The sequence below is a fragment of the Micromesistius poutassou genome (assembly GCF_964030765.1).
Source record: "Micromesistius poutassou genome assembly, chromosome: 16".
In the NCBI taxonomy this organism is placed as follows: Eukaryota; Metazoa; Chordata; class Actinopteri; order Gadiformes; family Gadidae; genus Micromesistius; species Micromesistius poutassou.
The window spans coordinates 4,562,537-4,585,022 of NC_140286.1; the positions used below are offsets into that span (position 1 = coordinate 4,562,537).

General features: G+C 45.1%; 4 protein-coding genes across 4 annotated transcripts in view; 2 read left to right on the forward strand and 2 right to left on the reverse strand.

Moving 5' to 3' along the window:
• The window catches only part of casq1a (calsequestrin 1a), an 8,665-nt gene extending 2,540 nt beyond the window's left edge, over nt 1-6,125 (reverse strand). The window contains exons 1-6 of the mRNA XM_084481255.1: nt 5,707-6,125; nt 2,108-2,201; nt 1,648-1,748; nt 834-945; nt 436-509; nt 1-126 (exon numbers count right to left, since the gene is read on the reverse strand). The exon at nt 1-126 is cut by the window's left edge and continues 5 nt beyond it. Of these exons, the coding sequence (XP_084337381.1) occupies nt 1-126; nt 436-509; nt 834-945; nt 1,648-1,748; nt 2,108-2,201; nt 5,707-5,943 (744 nt within the window). The 5' untranslated portion in view covers nt 5,944-6,125. The remainder of the gene's footprint in view (nt 127-435; nt 510-833; nt 946-1,647; nt 1,749-2,107; nt 2,202-5,706) is intronic.
• A 2,101-nt stretch (nt 6,126-8,226) lies between these two features.
• On the forward strand, nt 8,227-11,959 carry LOC311361077 (crystallin J1C-like). The gene is made up of 10 exons (XM_084481260.1): nt 8,227-8,319; nt 8,769-8,835; nt 8,980-9,156; nt 9,377-9,475; nt 9,562-9,654; nt 9,937-10,093; nt 10,430-10,545; nt 10,814-10,891; nt 11,156-11,295; nt 11,665-11,959. Exons 2-10 carry the CDS (start codon nt 8,769-8,771, stop codon nt 11,761-11,763), a joined length of 1,026 nt encoding a protein of 341 aa, XP_084337386.1. The 5' UTR covers nt 8,227-8,319; the 3' UTR covers nt 11,764-11,959.
• A 125-nt stretch (nt 11,960-12,084) lies between these two features.
• eif2b5 (eukaryotic translation initiation factor 2B, subunit 5 epsilon) lies at nt 12,085-22,203 on the forward strand. The gene is made up of 16 exons (XM_084481249.1): nt 12,085-12,363; nt 12,579-12,703; nt 12,897-13,082; nt 13,426-13,603; nt 13,720-13,800; nt 14,075-14,152; nt 14,362-14,674; nt 14,875-15,020; nt 15,170-15,317; nt 15,580-15,681; nt 15,784-15,885; nt 16,142-16,232; nt 16,327-16,453; nt 16,864-16,989; nt 17,355-17,465; nt 22,064-22,203. Exons 1-16 carry the CDS (start codon nt 12,214-12,216, stop codon nt 22,127-22,129), a joined length of 2,130 nt encoding a protein of 709 aa, XP_084337375.1. The 5' UTR covers nt 12,085-12,213; the 3' UTR covers nt 22,130-22,203.
• On the reverse strand, nt 18,789-21,248 carry LOC311360878 (E3 SUMO-protein ligase KIAA1586-like; the record flags this gene model as incomplete). Its single annotated transcript, XM_084480977.1, has 3 exons — nt 18,789-18,916; nt 19,043-20,317; nt 20,957-21,248. The coding sequence occupies 3 exons, from the start codon at nt 21,246-21,248 to the stop codon at nt 18,789-18,791; spliced, it is 1,695 nt and encodes a 564-aa protein (XP_084337103.1).
• Nucleotides 22,204-22,486: the final 283 nt, after the last annotated feature.

Genomic DNA, 22,486 nt, shown 5'->3' on the forward strand with positions numbered 1-22,486 from the left:
GTGCTTCTCAATGAAGTCCACCAGCTCCTTCTCAGTGTAAGGCTTGCCAGGGATGACCAGGGGGTCGGCCAGGAAGGGTTCATAGAAGTCCACCTCATTCAGCTTCAGCTCTAGGGTCTTGGCCACCTGGGAAACACACATTGGAATGGAAGTATTGAACTGAAATACATTGGAAGGTTCTTGAGCTTGTACACTATCATAGTCTCACTTGTGAAGTGTTATTGAAAAGGCAGTTTTGCTACAAATTATTTTAAAACATGAAGACATGTTTGTCAATGTCATGAAGACATTGACAAAAACATTAAGTATTAATTGGAATTATGGTTACAGAAAATTATCGCATGTCAAATGTTCAAGTTAATTTGTCATCTTTGATCATCTCTTGAAGAAAGTGTATATTTAGATTTAGATTTAGATTTAGATTTTATGGTTTACCTTAGCATTGAATGTTGCGTAGAACATAATATCGGGATGGAATTCTTCAGCAGCGTCAACAAACTCAAGGAAATCTGAAAAGGGCAAGCGTCCGTCAATATGTTTCAGAAGGTCATCCCTGGTATGACTAATATTGACTAAGCAGCATAACCAATAGTTAATAATGTAACAAACCGTCCTCTTATATTAGAGAGAATGGCTTGTTCTCTCTAATATAAAGGCAATTGCATGAAACAAGCCAAATAAAACATCAACCTGGTTATTTATTTTCACATAGATATATCATTTCAGATATATAGAAGTAAGCAGTTTAAACATGGAAACTAATCAACTCTAAATGGCGGATTGTCCTGAAATCAAAAGGTCTTGTCATGCTACCACCGTGTACAGATTCTTACGTTCCGACTTGTGACTCTTAAAGTAGCCCACCAGTTTGATGTCCTCTTCCACGTTCTGGAAGGCCTTGAGCTCCCGCTGGTTGTCAATCATCTCCACCGGGTCTTCCAGCACCTAGGTCAGAACCAGCCTTTATTCACCTAGCAGCCATCTTGGTTCCGCATTCAGTTCCCCCCGACCAGCTAGCGTTTAGAACAAAGATGAACGCTAGGTGAATGCAAGCATAGCTAGTGGTCTTATCAGCCACTGGCTAGGTAGGGGGACCTGAATACACAATTCTGCATTCAGTTCCCTCAACCAAGCTAGAGTTTTGATACAAAAATGGGACCAAGATGGCCGCTACGTAAATGCAGGCCTATGGAAGGCCACTGAGGATAGGGTATGAACTTCAGGAGACAAAAAAGTGTGATGTTGTGTATCATCAGGGGTGGAAAATAACCAAGTACATTTACTGGAGTACTTGAGTTTCTCAAGTGAATGCATTATGCTTCTGTACAAGTCAGTGCATTCAGTAGGTTGTTTCAGAGTCATTAGGTTCTGTAAAAGCATTGTGGCAACAATGCGTTGACATTAGACTAATTAGACATTAGAAAGAAAATGTACTTTTGAATACTGAAGTACTACTTTAACAAACAACTTTCATTGGTGTATTGGAGTAATATTTGACCAGGAGGATCTGTACTTTGAATCAAGTATTGGAGTTTTATACTTTATCCACCACTGTGTATCATGGGGGTGTATGTTCCTAAATGGTGTTTTATGGTTGTAGTTATTGATTCTACAGGTTATTAACTGAGAGATTATATCCTCACGAACATCAAAAATGTACTCGACGAGGGTGTCCGCGGCCAGCTCTCCATCGTATTCAATGACTTCGTTGTCGGTGAAGATGTAGATACTGTCGGCCTCATCAAGGTCTGGGATGAGAAATGGATTGAGAGAAACACGTTGATGACCAATGTCCAACACCAGAGGGCAGAGTTGGAATGATTTTTGCTAATGGCAGTTGGGATTGGTGAAGGGTAGGGAAGAATTTATTTTTCTTTAGATTGTTGACTGTTAGCAGATAGTTTGCTGCTGTAAGCAGCAAACTAAGATGCCATCGACCTACTGGCAACTTGAGTATCTAGATTTCTAGAGCATTTTTCTTATTTTCTTATAAAGCATTTTCAGTTTTCTTGTCTGAGCTGATAACATTTCCAAATTTTTGCATGCATTTTTCTTATGTTTCATTTGTATATGTTTTATATTTCCTTCGAGGTTCATATTTATTTACCTAACTTCTTGGCAACAATCTTGTCCTTCTTCTCATCAATGAGGCCGAACCCAACATCCTCGTCATCAAACTCGTCCAGGACCTGGGCTGCAAGCTGTAAAAATGAATGATGTGGTCAGAATACCTCGTAGGCCACTGCAGAGCCACTATAGTGGCGCTTATTGTTTAGTTTCCAGCTTTCCTTCTGTGTTCCACTTGTTGGTGTACGTATTAACAAACAGAATTTGTAATGCGTTTACTTAGAAAAAACCCTAAATCACTACGTCAAATGCACAGTCAAATCTTTTGTTGCTTCCGACAGTATCGGGCTCCAAACTAAATTATGTCCAATCAGGGTTACTACCAAACACTGACACATTATTTATCAGGCCGGAAGCCCAAAAGTACAGAAATGTTTTTATCATTTACACGTACCTAACTATTTTTAACAAAATGATTATTAATAAACCAGTCCCTCATTGGCTCTTACAGTCACCTTCTCACATTGAAGTCTGGTGTCCTACCTGGCCTGCTTAGCCTGCAAGCCTACTAAGCCTACTAGTCTGCTAGTCTACTGATCCTGCAAGCCTGCTAGCTGAACAACAGACATCGGCTGCAACATTTATTGACGGCTTCTCTTGCCTGGCACACATAAAGGCCTCATGGAGCATCGGCCCATCTGGCCATCACTCTCGTAAACAAACAAACTGAATCACTTGCTTGTTTCATTACCATAAAAGCCTGTCATTATGAGACTGCTTCTTCTGCACTTTCTAAATCTGTGTGAAACTTGAACCCTGGTGAGTGACAGTCGGTTCGACCAATGGCGGCAATCTGTGTTTACCGCCAAACTGCATCGATGGAGTTGTTCTTGAGGTGCTACTGGCGGCCTCTTAGAGCAATAGTGTGGGGATGGCAACAGGTGGGTACACAAGCGCACACGCACGCATGCACACACACACACACACACACACACACACACACACACACACACACACACACACACACACACACACACACACACACACACACACACACACAATTTCTCTCTCTCTATCTCTCTCTCTTTAACACTCTAGCACCATTGTCAGGGACAATCATTAGCTAGCTACTTGTCATAAAGGGGTGAATCGTTTGCATACAAGGCTGTCATAGAACAATGATTGAGGGGGCCTGTAAGCTCCCGCCAGAAATGACTTTAATGTTCAAGCATTGCCATCAAGCCTGCATTCAGAAGCGCTCACTGGAATTGCACTTGTAACTTCCTTTAAGCATGCTAACGCTAATCAAATACACAAATAGGTTGTCTGGTAATGTGGTCGATTCCCATTAAAGTATAAGGAAACAACTCACATACATTCCTGAAAAGAAGGATTTACATGACATCCGTTCTATTTTAGGAATGTCTTGTTTTGCAATCCAATCCTATGTCCTCAAAAAGACCTGCCATCTTACTCCAAGTCCAGACGTTGCTAACAGATAGCATAACTATAAGCATAAACCAACATCAGTAAAGACAGATTAAGTCCATAACATCAATCATTTAACTATTCAATCTCAGCTCCTATGCAGTAAGTGCTGAATGTATTCAAGATGAGAAGCAACACAACACGGCAGGGAACCCAACCCACTGGAGATAAATATAGCCGGCTGATCCACCTTGCCAGCACAGGGACTATTTTAGCAGAGAGGTGGTCAGCGCCTGGGGTCTCTGCGATCCGCTGACCGGTACAGTACGGGTCCTAACAGTACAGTTCCAAGCTGAGCAGGCAGGACTGGGGTGGGGGGATCGGACACCTCAAGGGGCCAGACCCCAATAGCGGTAGGGCCGACAGCATGTTCAGGGAAGTTAGTGGAACACGCAATCTTCTTGACACAATGTACCCACCTGCCCATACTTTACTTTATCCATTGTCTTTCTCTACCACCGGCTATATCTGCAATATCTACATCTTACAGATACAGCTTAGCTTGGTGTTTGGTATATTCACAACTCACTTGGAATGGAGAATGACCAAATGACTACAGCGATGCCATGGTTTTGTGTTCCTGTTTTCTTCCATAGGTTGTTAATGCCCTACGCTTCTCCCCCCCAGCCCTGGAGACCTCTGGGTATCAGAGTTTGATCTGTGACATTCCTTCTGCCATGGTGGCGTGTCACTTTTCATTCAGGGATGAGGTAATGGGTGTCTGATGTTATCTCAGGGGCAGGAGAGAGAGGTGTTAAGGCTACCATTCATGTGGGCCTATAAAAGACCAGGGGGCGACATTACATCTATTAACTAAAGAGTGCCAATGTCATTGATTTAATTATCTGATAATCTCCATTATGTGCATTTCTTGTGTGCGTGTTTCCCTGGGATATTGTTAGAGCTGCAACTGATTTTACAGCAAATAAACAGAACATATGCAAAGTGAGGGATACTGTCAGGGTGTATCCTATTAACTTTGAATACAAATAGCCAGCAATACAGTCTGGCAGGCGAGGAAGGGAAGGGACAGTGTGTGCGTATGTTGATCTTAGAATTACCCTGACCTGGATGAACTGATCACTTCGCTATGATGGGTATGGGCAGCCTGTGTGAACAGTATCCACGCAAGATTACTGCCATTAACACCCTCTCAGTTACGCGCACAAACACACACACACACACACACACACACACACACACACACACACACACACTCACACACACAGGCGCACACACACACACACACACACACACACACACACACACACACACACGCGCACAAACACACACACAAACAAACACTAACCAGACATGAGTTAAGATCCTTAAGCTCTTGGTCATGACTTTGCCAAAATAAAGGAAGCCATCTTGGATCCTCACAGCTCCTTTAAGCACCAGGTGGATTAATGCTAGCACGCATTGCACAGCATAACGTAAACATTACAAAACATGAACTAAACAAAACCCAGCCATCAGCAGTTCTGATGCAAGCAGAGCCGTGACTATTTTCCAACCATACGGTGTCTGTGAAAGCACCTCCCATAATAGCCACTTGTGTCCAACATTTCCAAAAGGCTTCCTTATTCAATTCAACTCCTGTGTAAACAATATATAGGTTCCTATTCACGAAGACCAACCAATCACACCCCTTTGAACTCCCCACTACACCACCTGCAACAAACGTTGGTGCTAAAATATGGTTCCTTTGGCCATTTTGCACTCTCTATCATATAATATCATACTTTTATGTCATATCACATATTATATCATATATATATATATATATATATATATATATATACGTATATATATATATATATATATATATATATATATATCATATCACAGCCCTTCATATCATAGATAAATAAGATCATATGGACATCATATTACTTTATCTCATGATATTATTTCACATCAAATGATCTCGTCAAATTGTACCATATGTATCATATTCTGTCCTCTCATCTTATAAAAAAACATATCATATCAATACCGTATCTGTCCACTCCAAAGTTATAACTTCTAATACAGAAGTGCATTACTTCCAGTGGTCCGTCGGTCTCTAACGCAGCATCATAACAATCATCGTATGTAAACCTCCAACACCCAACGGGTTCTGTCCCCCTGCACCGGGTCAGCGCCTACCTCCAATGCCAGCTCCTCGATCTGGAACTGCCTCTGGGCAGCGCGGTTGGACCCCGGGTGCTCGTGGTAGTACACCACCATCACGTCGTACTTCTTCATCAGCGACTTAAAGTTCTTGGTGGTGAGGTCGTGGACGCGGTCCTTGCCGTCATACTCGGGGAAGTCCAGGCCATCCTTGGCCCAGGACGGTGCCCCGACCGACAGCAGGACCACCGCTAGCACCCAGCTCCACTTCATGGTTCCCAGGGCTCCTTGGTTGTCGAGAGGCGCGAGTGGATTTGTACTTTCAATAGGAGAGGGGAGGGCGGGTGCGGAGGAGAGGAGGGAAAAGCCAACAGTGGGGTGAAGTTCTGGTGAAGAAGCACTTGGGATCCGCGTCACCCAGAAGAGAGCAAGACCAACTCCTGAGCCCTCCTTATTAAAAAAACACACATGGGACCCCGTGATGGGGCACTGGGTGCAGGGGGGGCGGGGCTTAAGCAGACTTAGGTGTAGTGGGGTGCGTGTGGGGGTGTGTGTGTGAGGAGCAAATTGGAAGAGGAAGATGAAGTTGTGCACCACGGGCCAAGAGGCTTGTGCATGAATGTGTGTGTGTGTGTGTGTTTGTGGGGTCATATAAGTCTCCATGCGTGTCTGCTTTTCTAGTGAACATACAGTATTTCTGTTTGTATGTGAATGGGTGTGTATGGCATGTGCCTTTGCTTGCAAAAAGTGTGTGTGTGTGTGTGTGTGTGTGTGTGTGTGTGTGTGTGTGTGTGTGTGTGAACATGTGTGTGTTACAGAATTCCACGAGGCAGGGAGTGTGGAGAAAGTGACTGGACCGCTGTCTCTCTCACTCAGTCTCGCTCTCTCTCTCTCCCTCCGCATGAACTGAGAACATGACATGACAGAGAGACGGAGCAAAGGAGCAAGGTAAAGAGAGAGAGAGAGACAGCAAGCACAAGTGAGTAAGGAGGAGAGAGCAAAGAACAGAGAGGGAGATGTGGGGGCGCCAGACTCAAACCGGAGCCAGAGTTGGGGTGCATAGCTGCTGGACAGACCAACATCCCTCTGACGACACATGTCTAATATGTGTCAAGTTGAGGAAAACCAGGGGATGGAGATGGAAATAGAGAGGGAGGAGAGGCCGAAGTCTGAGGGGGGGGAGGGATTGCTTCCCATATAAAGCCCAGATAGGTAGCAGAGATATGGGCTAAAAATAAGAGATGTGGGCCAGGGGATGGGGTGTCTGGGTGTCTGTTTGCTGCCTGCTGGCACTCTGGACAGTGCTAGAATGTGTCTCCGTGGGTCAAGCAGGGATAAGGAGCGAGAGAGGAGCAGAGCACTCCTTCAGAGGGACCCGAGACAGGAGGAAATGAAGTTGTGGCGGAGGTTTATGGTGGGGTCGGTAGTGGTGGGAAAGACGTCCAATACACATACAAATGTGTGTGTGTGTGTGTTTGGAAGACAGCAATGACAATGGAGAGGACAGGAGATGAAGTGAAAGCAACTGAGAGCGTGAGGCCTTAATTTTACCAGAGAGAGGGAGAAAGAGAGAAAGACAGGGAGAGAGAGGTGGATTATTTATTTGCAGCAATATTAGTTGGCCAATTGAAAGGAGAGCAGTGGTCTATAAATAAATGAAAGCCCTGCCAGTATCTCTAACAAACTTTCTCTCTCTCTGTCTAATCGCCTGAGAACATTTTAGTTAAAGGTGCTGTAGGTAAGATTTGATGGTTGTATAGAGAGAGAGCAGAAGAGGGCAAGGTTTTGAAAATACACCCCCCCAAAAAACTTTCCCTCCCTCTCTGCTCCCTCCCTCCCTACGTTTGACAGATATTCTCTCAGACAAATAGCTGGGGGCTGGATATGGCATATCTAAAAAACGACACTCAAATTATAGCTCTTACACCTTACAGCACCTTTAATGCTCAGCCACATTTCCATTTCCACTTAGCTCTTACAATAAGTACATTTGTCAGAAGAAAGAGAAACAACAACATATCGCTGTCGGTACAGTAAAGATGTTCATAGAAACAAGTGGCAAACAATTACAATTGCTAGGTAAACCCATTCCCTGGATACAACAAAGATAGCTAAGATAAGATGCTACACAATGCTAAGTACTATTTTTACGTGCCAGGACATACAAACATACAATAAGTGCTTTATGGGGTGTTTTAAGGAGAGTTAGGGAGGATAAGGGGCCTGTAGGGGGTAAGGGAGGAGGCTATGCAGAATCAAGGTGAACTCTGAACAGGTGAGTCTTGAGTCTCTTTCGGAAGCTAGTGATCGACACTGCCGGGCTGACATCAACAGGGAGCTCGTTCCACCATTAGGAGCCAAAACAGACAAGAGTTGTGAAGCTACAATACGGCTGGAGAAAAGTTTTTGCATAAAAAGTTAATTTTAGGAAACAGCGAACTCTAGCGGTTAGAGGATGCCTTACAACGATCAAGCGACCACTAGGGGCACTGGTTGCCACCACACGCTTTCGGGGGTATTCCAGACACGCCTACATCTACAGTGGATGTAGTCCAGCCTGGATAAGCAGCATAATCACATGACGTTACCCATGAGAAGGAAGTGTGTGTAGCGTATTTCATAAGGGAACTTGCGTGTGCAGGGTTCAAGGTAAGATTTTGTCATCCTCGCACTCGCTACTCAATCGTGGAATCGATATTAATGGATCAGAGCTTGCAATCATATTGAAGATATTTATACATTCACTGCACTCAAAGTAACGCTAACATTACCAGAGACAACAAGTCTAGAGACCAGTAAACAGAACATATTGTAGGCCTACGATTTCGCCGGGGACAGAGGGATCATGTCCTGTTAGGAGAATGAGCTACAACATAACACTGTGGCCGTAACCTACGCCAAAAAAAGTCCGAAAAATTGACCGAAGACTCCTGACTCAAGCTTCACCCAACCAACAAACAAACCAATTGATTGGCTCACACAGATTGATAGGTTAAACATTCCAATCAGTGCACAGAAATCCAAGTTGTCTATGCAAGGTAGCCACAATATGTTCATGGTAATCTTTAGCTGATAAGGACGCATACTGTTGTTTCCAGATGGCATTGACCCTGGCAGACAGGGCTATTGGAGCCATCGTTGGATCTGCGGTGGCAGACGCTGCTGGTAGGCTACATTATATTCTAAAGATAAACTTTTGTAAGACTGACACAATGTACAAAACCTTGTACAAAGAGTCCATTTTAACCAGACTGTAAACAACTTTGTGTGTTTTTGTCTGTTTGTTTAATGTGTGTGTCCACTGCGTAGCCCAACCGCTACACTGGGTGTACGACCTGCAGAAGCTGAAGGTCTTGCTGGCCAAGCAGCCTTACCCCGAGTTCAACCCTGAGTCCGCCAACCCCTTCTACCGAAGAGACACCGGACAGCAGAGTTGCTATGGAGACCAGGCCTACGTTTTGCTGGAGTCCCTGGCCGAATGTGGAGGTAACAGGTGACCACTGTCAAAATCACATGATGTCTAATGTCAGTTGTCCACAAGTTTCTGCATTGATTGACTGAATGTCACTGTGGTTGTCAAAGTGGTTGTTGCAAGTAGTTGTGGTTGTTGCAAGTAGCTGTGGTTGTTGCAAGTATCTGCTAGTACCACCACTACTAACACTACTGTTCAAAAAATGGTGACAGTCTTTTCCCTGATTTGGACCAGGTCTGAATGTCGAAGACTTGAAGCAACGGACACTAAAGGCCTTTGGGCCCGGCTCAGAGTACGACACGCCGGTCAATGACCCCTACAGAGTCCCAGGAGGTAAGGCCCCTTCTTTAAGGCGAAAGCAGGCGATGGGGCCATCATTGCTAACTGAAAAAACTAACTAGAACAAATGTATGACTAAGGGCCGAGACCTCAACTGCCGATCCAGGGACCTTGGAGACACGGCAGTTTGAAGGGCTTCCTGAAGAACGTGGACGCAGGCAAAAAGGATACGGGTAGGAGAGGAAGAACATCCTACCCTGTTCAGTTGGTTTTTAGAAACGTAGTCATGCATCACAATTCTTGTAGTGGCTGCAATGTAAATCGTAAAAAATGCTTTACATGTTTTCTCAGGCTCACCTGTACATTTCTTGTTTCTTTGTCGTTATTTTACTGCCCCTGTACTTCTGCTGACTTGACAACACCAATCTACCATCGGGGGATCATAATTGCGTCACATTGTTACAAAGATGTTGACGACATGGGAGACCTGTCATCCTGTCTCTTCCTCCCCGCAGGCTGTGAGACGGACGAGCAGATCGACGGTGTGGCCAAGCTGGCGCCCATAGTGGCCTTCTACGCGGGGAAGCCCGACATGCTGGAGAGGGTGGAGAGAGCAGTGCGTGTCACCCAGAACAACGACGCCTGCGTGGTGGAGACGCTGGCAGCGGCAAGGTGGGCACCTGCTGGGCACAGAATCAAACCCCACTGGAGTCATCTCTCTATTGATTATCGTTTACTGTTATCAAGTTATTAATGAGGTCAGGATGATGTGGCGGTGAGGGAGTTTGATTCCCAGATGGAACGATACTGGGTTCCTACCCCAATGTCTACACCTACCTGTGGGCATGCTGGAGAAAAACGCCAAACGGTTTATTTGCTCCTTAATGACCTGTATCTGAATTCACTGCTTTTATATGGTTGCTGCCTCTTGGAGGATCGTTATAGAATAACTAAATGCTGTTTGTATTCGGAATTGAATAAGAGTATGAAATACTTTTTTTCTTCCAGGATTCTGGAGCATTTCATCCTACATGGTTCTGATCCTAAAGCACTGGACTGTGTGCTGGACCAGCTCAACGACCACAACAGAGCTCACCCTCAAGATCTGGACAAAGCCAGCTCTGGTGTGTGAGGCCCTCTGCAACGTCACATGACTTGGTCACATGACCCTGTTATATCACTTTTATCCGACCATATTTGGCAGATTTGTTTAAATGAGTCCAGGTTAAATGTCCCTGAATGGTTACATTAGCAGGGGACTCGGAGGAGCCCCACGGGAAACAAAAATCTGCCAAATACTGCCCAGATCGTTATACTGCTGCTCTTTACTATTCGGATTTTGGTCCATTTTGAATGATTTTTGTGTGGTTTTTAATTTGTTCTGTTTTTCAGCGCATATTAAACAGGTGAAGGACTACATGTCCAAGTCGCCACAGGAAGTCATCCCGACTGAGTTTCCCAACTCCTGAGGTATTTTCACTTCTCTGCTACTCCTCTCCTCACCTGCAGTCACACCTTCCTTCTCCATCTGCATGTTCTGCAGAACCCAGTCAATTGGTTACACTAATATTGTGAATTTTAGGCATTTAAAAAAAGATGCCATTGTTGATAAAAAAATGTATTTTATCCATACTTTTTGCCTCGTGTGAGATGTTGATAATAATAATGATGATGATGATGATGATGATGAGGAGGATGATGATAATGATGATGATGTGGTGGGGGTCCGTGCAGGTTTGCCGGGTGCGTTCCAAGCAGCACTACATGGGGTCCTGACAGCCAAAGGTTATGAACAGGCGGTCAGAGACACCATGAGCTGCGGAGGATGCACCTGCAGCCGTAGCTCCTTCATCGGGGCCTGCCTCGGGGCTCAGGTGTGTGTGTGTGTGTGTGTGTGTGTGTGTGTGTGTGTGTGTGTGTGTGTGTGTGTGTGTGTGTGTGTGTGTGTGTGTGTGTGTGTGTGTGTGTGTGTGTGTGTGTGTGTGTGTGTGTGTGTGTGTGTGTGTGTGTGTGTGTGTGTGTGTGTTATTTTATTTTAACCAACCTCCAGGAGGATAACATTTATTGTGCAAAATATTACATCACAGTAGTAGTTTTTAATATGTTTACATTTGTCACATATTTCTAATTGCCTCAGTATATCTATGACATAATTAAAAATAAGCAGTTTCTTTATTTTTCTTGTTCTCTATATTTGTCGAGGTTATAAAAGGTGCCTTGTATTTATTTATTTATTTTTCTAGATCGGCCTTGAGGAAATTCCCTCTTCCTGGAGAAGTAAGACTCTTCGCTACGGCTCTCTGCTGGAGCTCGCAAAGAAGATCGCTGAGCAACACCAATAGGAGTATCACTAGTTATCAGAATATGTAACTTGTGAAACTGTACAAGAACCTAGAATTGTTAGAGCTTTTGCAGAGCAATTAATGATTATTCCTGTTTAAACATTTGCACGGCAGGAGTCGGATGTATTTGTTTCTGTTCAAGTGTGACAAGTCAGTGGGTTCATTTGTGAACTTAAATAAAAGTGCTGTTCTTAAACGGTGGTGCCCTGGTTTGTTAACCATCATATTTTAATTATACTTTGCATCATTACATAATGATTTATTAACATTAAGATATTTAATTATATTATAATATTGCATTATCATGTTAAATACGATTGTAAAAAAACATATACTTTATTTTACAATTACTACGATAAACAAAACAATCGCAACTTGGTGGCGCTAGAATTGTCCGGACGCAGCCACCGTCTATCCATCTGACGAAACTGTTGGAAGTAGTTGTTAGAGATGTCAGGTAAAGGAGGAAAACAAAGTCGCTCAGGAGGCGGCAGAAAGGGTGCCGATGACCAGGAGGAAGAGGAACAGCCGTTGCAGGCTGTTCTTATTGCTGACAGCTTCAACAGGAGGTTTTTTCCGATCACCAAAGACCAGCCAAGGGTAGGTATTCTAGGTAGATAGCCGAACAAGCTAACTAATGCTAATGCTAGCAACACCAGTAAGCATGCTGTATCCTTTTGACAGGTTGGGGTATAGACCATAATGAATAGACCATAATGAATCACATTTACCGGATTGTACTCAGTAAACTTCCCAAATTCAATACATGTATGTTAATATTAATGTTATACAACTCGAACTTGTAAAATCCGCAGGCATTACTCCCACTGGGAAATGTGGCTATGATCGACTATACCCTGGAGTTCCTGACTTCCACTGGGGTGCAGGAAACATTCGTCTTCTGTTGCTGGATGTCCCATAAAATCAAGGAGCACCTGCTGTAAGTACGGTATTTCATCTCATCCATGCCAACCCCTCAATGATATATCCATAACGTCAGTGTTATAAACATGTTTCTTCAATCAAACCTCTTTTTTCTTCAATCAAACCTCGTTTATATGTTGTATCTTTCTAACGAGTTGTATAATGTAATATAATGGTTACCATATCTGTTTATCCATCTGTCCCGACAGTAAGTCGAAGTGGTGTCGTCCTACCTCCCCGAACACAGTCCACATCATCACCTCTGACCTCTACCGCTCGCTAGGCGATGTGCTCAGGGACGTGGACGCCAAGAATCTCGTGCGCTACGACTTTGTGCTGGTGTACGGAGATGTGGTGTCGAATATTGACGTCACTCAGGCCCTACAGGAGCACAAGTAAAGCACCTTTGTATTACTTTTTTTTATCCAAAGGAACTTTTGATTAAAGTCTTCGTGTACAGGTTATTGGCGGCCTAAGGGTTTGGCTGCAGATACTGGGGTGTGAACCCAGAGCCTTGTGAATAGGAGTCATAGACTAACGACAACACCACACTATCCTTGATAGATTTTCAAAATCGTTGAAAAGGATATTTTTCCCTTCTTTTTTAGGGCACTTAACCAAAGTAGTTTAGACTCTTCCTGTGAACATATTTTACAAGGCTAATTATTCTTTCAAGGCTACTTTACAACCTTGATTAAAAAGGTAAATAGACTTATTGAAGTGTTCCATATGCTCCAGGCACCGTAGAAAGGTGGAGAAGAATATCTCGGTGATGACCATGGTCTTCAAGGAGTCATCGCCGGGTCACAAGTCCCGCTGTGAAGAGGACGACATCATCGTCGCCATCGACACCAAGAGCCAACGGGTCCTGCACTACCAAAAGACACAGGGACTGAAGAAGCTTCAATTCCCCATGGTGAATGAACTGGATGTGAAGTAGCAGGCCCTTTATAGTTTTATAGTTTATTTTAAAGTGACGTTTGAGTTTGTGGGCTGACTGACCTTTTACCTTTTTTTTCTTCGACTCTCAAGAATATTTTCCACAGCGGAAGCGAGGACTTTGAGATCCGGCACGACCTGCTGGACTGTCACATCAGCATCTGTTCCCCACAGGTCAGTTTCCCACCATACAGGACGTCTAGAGACAGTCTGAAGGAGTCCATGTACCATATGGAGGGACTATTTTGGGCTGGGCCCCGGCCTCCCACCAGATACAGGGTGTTAGCCTAACCACTCCTAATGAGCTAGTTAATGGTTGTATTCTTGTAGAATTGTAAGAGCCCCTGAGTAGGTCAATAAAGGCTAAGTGCTACTTGTGCTGCAGTCTGTTTAGCGTACACCTGTTTTGCTTCGTGTTTTGTCCTGTTTCTTACCGTTTCTATTTCAGGTGGCTGAGCTCTTCACTGACAACTTCGACTACCAGACCAGGAACGACTTTGTCCGAGGAATGCTGGTCAACGAAGAGGTACAAAAATAGCAGATAACAGAGTTAATCCAATTATTATTATCCTTTTTAAATAAACAAAAACACAGTGATTGTGAAATGTATAATGTAGACTCAATGTTTGGTCCAAGCAGACTCTTCTACTTGGACCAAACACTTGAGTCAAAATATTGTATTGTTATTATTTCTGTTTTTTCTTCAAAATCATCAATCCGTTTTTTCGGCCACAGATCCTGGGCAACCAGATCCACATGCACGTCACCAAGGACGGCTACGGCGTGCGCGTCTCCAACCTGCTCATGTACGACTCAGTGTCCTCGGATCTGATCCGCCGCTGGGTCTACCCGCTCACGCCCGAGGCCAACTTCACGGACCGCAAGGGCCCGCCGTGCACGCACTCACGCCACAACGTGTACCGCGGCTCCGGTGTGGGCCTGGGCCACGGAAGCCAGATGGTGGAGAACGTCCTGATCGGCTGCGGCACCAGCATCGGGGCCAACTGTCACATTTCAAACAGCGTCATCGGGAGTAACTGCAGCATAGGTGGGCACGCGTAAAGGCTGTCACGAATTATGGGCCCGGGGTGAATTAGCTAGACCCAACTCGTTATTCTTATGTCCATTCAATTTTCAATAAGCATCCGTCAGAATCCTTCGGAAATCAATGCAAGTCCCTGTGGATAGAGGCATCTGCTGAATGACTGAATGGATATGAATGAATGTGTGTTGTTCTATCATCCACAGGGGACAACGTCACCCTGGACTGTGCCTACGTGTGGAACGACGTCACCATCTCCAGGAATGCGTCCATCAGCCAATCGGTGGTCTGTGACCGGGCGGAGGTCAGGGAAGGGGTCCGGCTAAACAAACAGTGTGTCCTGGCCTACAATGTAAGCCAGAGTGCCAAATAAAGCTGTGTGTGTGTGTTTGTGTGTGCGTGTGTGGGTGCGTGAGCAAGCACATTTATGTGCCACTTTTTCGTCAAGACCACTTCATGGATGCAAATTCTAGGTTATAGATGTACCGTGTGTGTGTGCAGGTTGTGATCGGACCGAACGTCTCCCTACCGGACGGCACGGTTGTGTCCATGCACCACCCAGACGAGGAAGAGGAGGAAGACGACGATGAGTTCCTCAGCGACGGCGCCGCAGACGCCAGCCAGAGTAAAGAGAAGAACAAGCAGAAGGGTATGTGTTGGGTTTTAAAGGGGTGATATTATGCCACCAGTTGTGAGTGTGATACGAAAATTCCCAGAAGAATGGGCTTTAACCATGTCCCCGTGCATATCTTTTGTAGTGTTTTTTGTTTTGAAAGATAAATCCTATATATTTTTGTAAATATGCAAAACGGGCGACATATGGCTGGACCACTGCCACATATATGCAGTGTGCATCTTTTTCCCTGTCCAGAAGCTAAAGAGGCCTTCTTGGACTGCCTGGTTCTGTGCAGGGTTCAACCCAGTGGAGGTGGGCGAGGAGGGGAAGGGCTTCGTGTGGAAGACCAGCAGTCTGGACGACACAGAGGACGAGGAGCTGTCCCAGTGCCTCTGGGGTGAGATGGGATGAACCCCCCCCCCCCCATCAAGAAAACATTTACAGCAATGAAACAGATAATATATAGATATCAATTCTGACAGTCCCCCTTTTGTTCCAGGTTTGGTCTTGAACCCTGACCCTGAGAGTGACAGCGAGGCCAGCGAACCCGATGACCCCGACGACCCTGTCATCCCCTCTCCTGAGATGGACGATGTCAAAGGTGAGGGGTCGTTCTGCCGTGGATACCTCGACAGAGATGTGGGGGGGGGTTCCCTGGTTGTGGTTCTGGTGCTGTCGTCCATGGGCATTAATAGCTTTACAGATATCTATAGGATTTAAGTTCCTAAAAGATTTTTTCTTTTTATCTGTGGAAATTTACCTTCGCTCCTGTTGGTGCCTAATTTATTGGTCCATTGTTGTATTTTTTCCTGAGTGGTAAATACTGGGTAATAGAGTTTCACCCCCCCCCCATGCAGTTTTTGAGTTGGAGGTACTGGGAACTCTACAGCGAGGCCTGGAGGAGAACATCGGCTGTGACAACCTGGTGGTGGAGGTCAACTCCCTGAAGTAACGTCCTCAGCCCACTTCATTCCCCATTTGCAATACAATTCTCCACTATCTGCCATTTTGGCTCTGAGCCTGACGAGCTCTCTGTTTCCAGGTACGCCTATAACATCACCCTGAAGGAGGTGATGCAGATGCTGACTAGGGTGGTGCTGGAGTTCCCCTTTCAGCAACAGCAGGGGGTACAGCTCTCCACAGCCCAGTATGCTACCATCCTTCTCCCAGTGAGTACTGACAGAACCTGGCTTATAACGGAGTGTTTGACTCACAGCAAGACGGTACTGGGTTAGATCCCCTGTGTATGCAGTCTAACCAGTGGGCGTCCTTGAATAAGGTGCCATACCCAATCCTCTTAATGGCTCTTTACTTTCTCTTTGCTCCGTTTGGATAAAAATAAATGATCAAATTATGACTTGATGTTGCAAATATTAATGAGCTGATTTGAGCTTATTAAGCTTATTAAGCTAATAAGCTGGTGCAAATTATGTTCTATTGACTGCAAAAGTACCTTCCGACAGTGTCTTTCTATACCTCTCAGCAGAGTCGAATACTGTGCAGTAAAGCTCACAGGGTAGACTTGATGGATGAATCCTGTTGGTGTTCCTCATACATCCCCTCTTTCTACCACCCTCAGCTTATCGAGAGGTGGGCACCGCTCTTTAAGAACTACGTGAAGAAGGCCCAGGACCACCTGGACTGTCTGTCAGCCTTTGAGGAACACTTCCTGGAGCAGGAGAAACACTGGCCGGCCATGATCAAGGTCAGGACCCATACAATCGCTCTCTGTCTTTCTGTCTTTCTCTTACTCTTTCTCTCTCTCTTTCTCTTCTGTTCTCAAAGGCAAAGAAACGCCATGAAGTCTACATGAAAGTTTTGATAGTTTGTTGCTTGTAGCTTGACATGTAGCTTAGAATCACACATCAAAATTGAATCTGGATCGCTACAAGGGGTATTGCCTATGTGTTTAGCACACTATTAGACAGCCACGAGCCTCCCCCTACAGTCCCAAATATATCCTTACCTTCTCATGGGAATGCCTCTCTGGAACGTCCATCCTTTGTTACAAATGTGTGTCACCGTGGATACGGCAGGTGGTTGTAACAGATCTGACGTGCTGGTCACCAGGTGTTGATGAGCATGTACCAGCTGGAGATCCTGGAGGAGGAGCTCATCATGCGCTGGTTCTCCCAGGGAGTCACCACGGACAAGGGCCGACGGCTGCGCAAGAACCAGGGGGTAGGTAGTCTTAGAACCATGGGAGGGTAGATACCCTTAAAAGCAGGGGCGTAGGTACCCATAGCACCAGGGTGTAGGTACCCATATCACCAGGGTGTAGGTACCCATTAGGGGTGTACGGTATAGATGGTATAACGGTAACGGTTTGACCATACCGTGAGACCTGTGTGACCGTAAGTAACGTAAATACAGTAACGTAACTTATTTTTCATGTGAAAAGTAAAGTTACGCGAAACTACTGAAAATATGGTAACGAAACGTAGTTTTGACAGCGATACTGCCTTCTCAGGCAGTATGCTATTGCGCAGGCACGCAGGCGTGCAGCCTGTGCAATAGTCCCTTCATGAGCTCTCATTCACCGTATGAGACAGACGCTGGTAGCGTGAAACTGTCTCTGCATCTCAGACATCGCTTCCGCAGGCATTTTCCAAAGCCAGTCCTTACGACAAAAAATGCCAGTGGTGGAACGAGATAACAAACGCCGTCACTGTTTACCTGTGTAAGGACATGTTTCCCTTAGAAAGGGCTTTAAAGAGATTATCAAAACACTCGATCCCAGGTATGCGTTACCTGCCCGCACACACTTAAGCCAAATTGAGATGCCAAAACTATATGGCAAGGTCCGCGACCAAGTGGAGAAAGAAATCCATACTATCCATACTGGAAGTAACTTAAAAAAAGAAAAGATTTAGCATTTTTTTCTATTGCAGTTTTGCTCAATAAATTTTCTTAAAATACTTCTGTACTACTATGTGAAATATTTCCTCGTAATACAAAAATAGCTGCCTAACCAGTATTTTACCCCTTCAGAAGCATTTATATCGAAATTAGAATATAAAATGAACATACCGTGATATAATACTGTACCGTCTATGCCTCAAATCATACCGTGATATAAATTTTACCGTACAGCCCTAGTCAGTGCTTAATTTGTAAATCATAAGGTGCCGGAACGCAAAGTACATATAACAGCTCGGGATGACGAGACGGGCACAGGTCCCGGAACGTATACACAAAACGTGTTGAAAACAACATGCAAATGCCCACTTGCCACGCCGTGGGACTTACAAGACTCAATTTCAAATAATATCCATGGTATAAATGTTATGACGATAATTTACAATTATTTTAGGCTATACTCCGCACAGCACAGGCAAATGCCCACATCACCACAGGTGGGACTTACAGTATCTACAGTCAGCAATTAATTTCTCAACAGGTCAAAAAAAAAAGAGAGCTTTTTATAAATCACACAAATCTTCCATTATTATTATTATTCAAAGATTGGCACGGCGGCCTATTAATATAAAGTATGCTCACCATTTAGTTGTCCAAAACACCCCACATCACGAGCATGTCCGGATTCTCCTCCTCCTCTTTTTTTCGGGCTTTGCTGCGCGTGTCTGTGGCAGTTCTGTGTCCTTTGGCCACCCACGACCTCACGTACGGGACTGGATTGAATTTAGCGAGGGGGGGTCCAACAAGATTTAGGAAGAGTAAAGATGATATGGTGGATGTGAGCAGTGAGGCACGGTTGGCAGTGCAAATCAAGTTCATTTGAGAAAATCCGCGCTCACATTCAGCACTTGCAATGGGGATGCTGTTGACAGCAACAAGTAACTCCATCAGTTCATCGGGGGTGTCTTTTCCATCTGAGTCTCTGTACTTTCTGTAGGCCCGTATGACTGCGCGCGGGTTGTCAATGTTGAAGCGCTGACACAGTGACTCAACCTCAGTCTCTCCATACAGCGCACCTGCTTCCTCGGGCCAGTACTGTGCGTAAAGCACCTTCAACTCCTCAATGAACTTGTTATATCCAGTTTTATCTGGCATCCGGCCTCCTTGAGATAACATGCGATTCTCCAAGTTCTTGGCCACAGTTAGGAAAAACTGCTTGGGGTCGAGTGTTTTGTCGCTTGATTTTCCTCCATTCAGCGTGATGCCATGAAAAGAGTTTTCCCCAATTCCCCTTTGGCTCAGTTCAGTGTAGCGCCCTGGCCGATCCGACATGGCCTCAAGTACCCTGATTTCCCGACAAATTGTCTTGTGTGCTGAAATGATGGTAATGTCTCGTTTTTGAAGCTCGACTGAGAGCTCGGATAATTCTTGCAATGCATCGCACATTATGCCTAAGTTGTTAACAAACGCATGCGATGATATGCGCATAGCAAGCCCACTGTATGTTTGCTTTGTGACACTATCACGGGAGGGATCTTCTGATGCAGTTTTGAAATGCTTGTAAAGTGCTGGATAATTCTTCCACACTGCTTCAACGGTTCTAAAACTCGATGCCACCCATCTAGTGTCTAAAATACGACCTATTTTGCATAGCTGGACATCCAGGCTCTCAGCAGACTCTCTCAGCTCCATTCGGTTTTTGTTAGATGTGCTATACACTGCGTATAACTTGTCCATCAATATTTTAAAGTGATTTATGGCGCCCATCTCTTTCACTACGTCTGCGACTGCAAGTTCAAGCCTGTGGGCTGAGCAGTGCCACACAGTAATGTTAGGGAAAATGGCCTGGAGCCGACTCGCCACTCCGCTTTTACGCCCTAACATAACAGAAGCACCATCACAAGTTACTCCAATGAGGGTTTTAGAGAGAAAATCCTGTGTCAAATGCAGGCGCTCCAGCGCAGACAACAGTTTGTGGACAATACCATGAGCAGTTAGATCATCTAGCTCTACGAGTTCAGTAAAAATGTTTGTAGGCTTGTCCATATCAGGCAACTGAGCCCTAAGGTATATTATTAAGCAGCTCTTTTTGCTTAAACTGGTTGACTCATCCAGCATTAAACTGAGTTTGGGGGTGCACTGTACTATTTTTTCAAACAGTTTTCTTTTCATTTCTTGAGAAATATGTTTCTGTATGTTTACACACGCAACATTGGAATGTAAAATCCTCCCCATATCGAGTCCATTTAATTCTTGGCAATCAATCTCATGTTCGAACCCATATGCGGGACGGTGGCGTTTAGCCTCCTTGTACGCCGTGCGAAATACGCGAGCTGTAGTGGCTATCTGTTCAGACTGACTATTAATTATAGACTGTCCTAAAGTGTCCACTTTTGCCTTTTCAAGAATGCTTGCTGCTGCTAGGTGAGCCTTGGTACGGGCATGTTCAAATACTTTTTTTCTGATTGCGCGTTGCTGTTTTTTAATATCTGGAGCAGATGAGGTTACTGTGCATGAAACCCACTCTTTTGCGAGTTTCATCCCCCCCGTCTTCTCTGCCCCCAAAGTCCCCACCGCCTTACACGTTGTGCAGCCAAAACCTGCATTTTTCATAAGAAGCCAGGGGTAGTAGCTCTGCTTAACTTTGAACTGAGTAGCTGTCCAAACTGTGCATCCCATCCCGGACGTCCCATCTCCGCTCAGTGCGCTCCCCTCTCCTTCCGAATCTTCCTCCTGTGAACCAGCTGATGTCACGGCGGCGGTTCCCGCCTCTTGCTCCGGCTGTTGTACCGGGCTAGCTGATGCCAGGGTACCCGCCTGTTGCTCCGGCTGTTGGTGGTCCACCTGGCTGACTGCTAGCGCTGTAGCTGGCTCCTGCTCCGGCTGGCGGTGAACCTGACCAGCTGCTGCCACGGTGCCAGCCTCCTGCCCCGGCTTGGCTAGCTGTGGGTGAACCCGGCTAGCGGAGCTAGCCTCCTGCTGCAGCAGGTTTTTACCGTGACCGCTGCAGCTGCCCTCGTCGCCGGCTTTTCTGACTCGTTTTGAGTCATGCAACTCTTCTTTTTTCTTGAAAAAGGACAGTAAATTCAACTGTCTCTTTGACATGTTTGCGAAATGCCTAACGGTTTTTTCTCTCTTCCTTCTCCTGAGATGCGGCGAATTTCAAATGTTTAATATTTTTTCTGTAGGCTAATAGTGACGGGGGCGTGGTTTGTTGATTTCAAATGACGTTAAATCTTAAAAAACATATCATTTTTGTGATTTGTTCTGTAAATTAATACATGCATATTATTATTTTATTTTTATTTTATTTTAAACATTTTTTTTATGTGTTTTTTTAATTATTTTTTTATGAGAGGTGCCGGATCTGCCGAAATAGGTACCGGAACACAGGGAGGCCAAAATTAAGAGGTGCCGGATCTTGTTCCGGCAGGATCCGGCTCAAATTAACCACTGGCCCTAGTACCCATAGAACCAGGTTGTAGGTACCCATAGAACCAGGGGTAGGTACCCTTAGAACCAGGGGTAGGTACCCATAGAACCAGGGGGGTAGGTACCCTTAGAACCAGGGCATAGGTACCCTAGAACCAGAGGGAAGTAACCCATATAACCAGGAAGGAAGTTACCCATATAACCAGGCTGGAAGGTACCCTAAGAACCAGGCTGGAAGGTACCCAAGCCAGGGGAATAGGTACCCTAAAAACCAGGCTGGTAGGTACCATAAGAACCAAGGGGTAGGTACCCTAAGAGCCAGGGGGTAGGTTCCCTAAGAACCAGGGGTAAGCACCCACCTCTAATAATACCAACACTGAAAAGGCACACTTCACATGCATCTAAAAATCAAGGACTAGCTAACCCAGAGGGACAGCTGAGAAACAGAACCCTCTGATGTCCCCTTTCATCCTTGCTTATAAAACCAGCTGCAGAAGTTCATCAAGTGGCTGGAGGAGGCTGAGGACGAGTCATCAGAAGGCGAAGACCAATGAAGAAACCGTAGATCTGAAAGAATGTTTATGGGCATTCAGATGGGCGGGCGGGCGGCTCCTCTGGTGTGGAGGTCTGCCTGGCCATCACTCAACTCTTCTCTGATCCAGAGAAGATGCAATATATCACACAGTGTCATGACAGGGCACGCACATGTGCTCCAGAATGGCTGTATCCAAATAAATAGGAGATCACCATGGGAAATGTAGTCATTCTGTTTATTTCATGTTCTTAACCCTGTCAAAAGAAAACTACAATCCAGGTAGAAACAATACACATTGACTGAATCAAAATTGGCACTTCACGCAACACAACATGGAATACCAGCAGTATGGATATAGGCCTGAATTTACATTGTT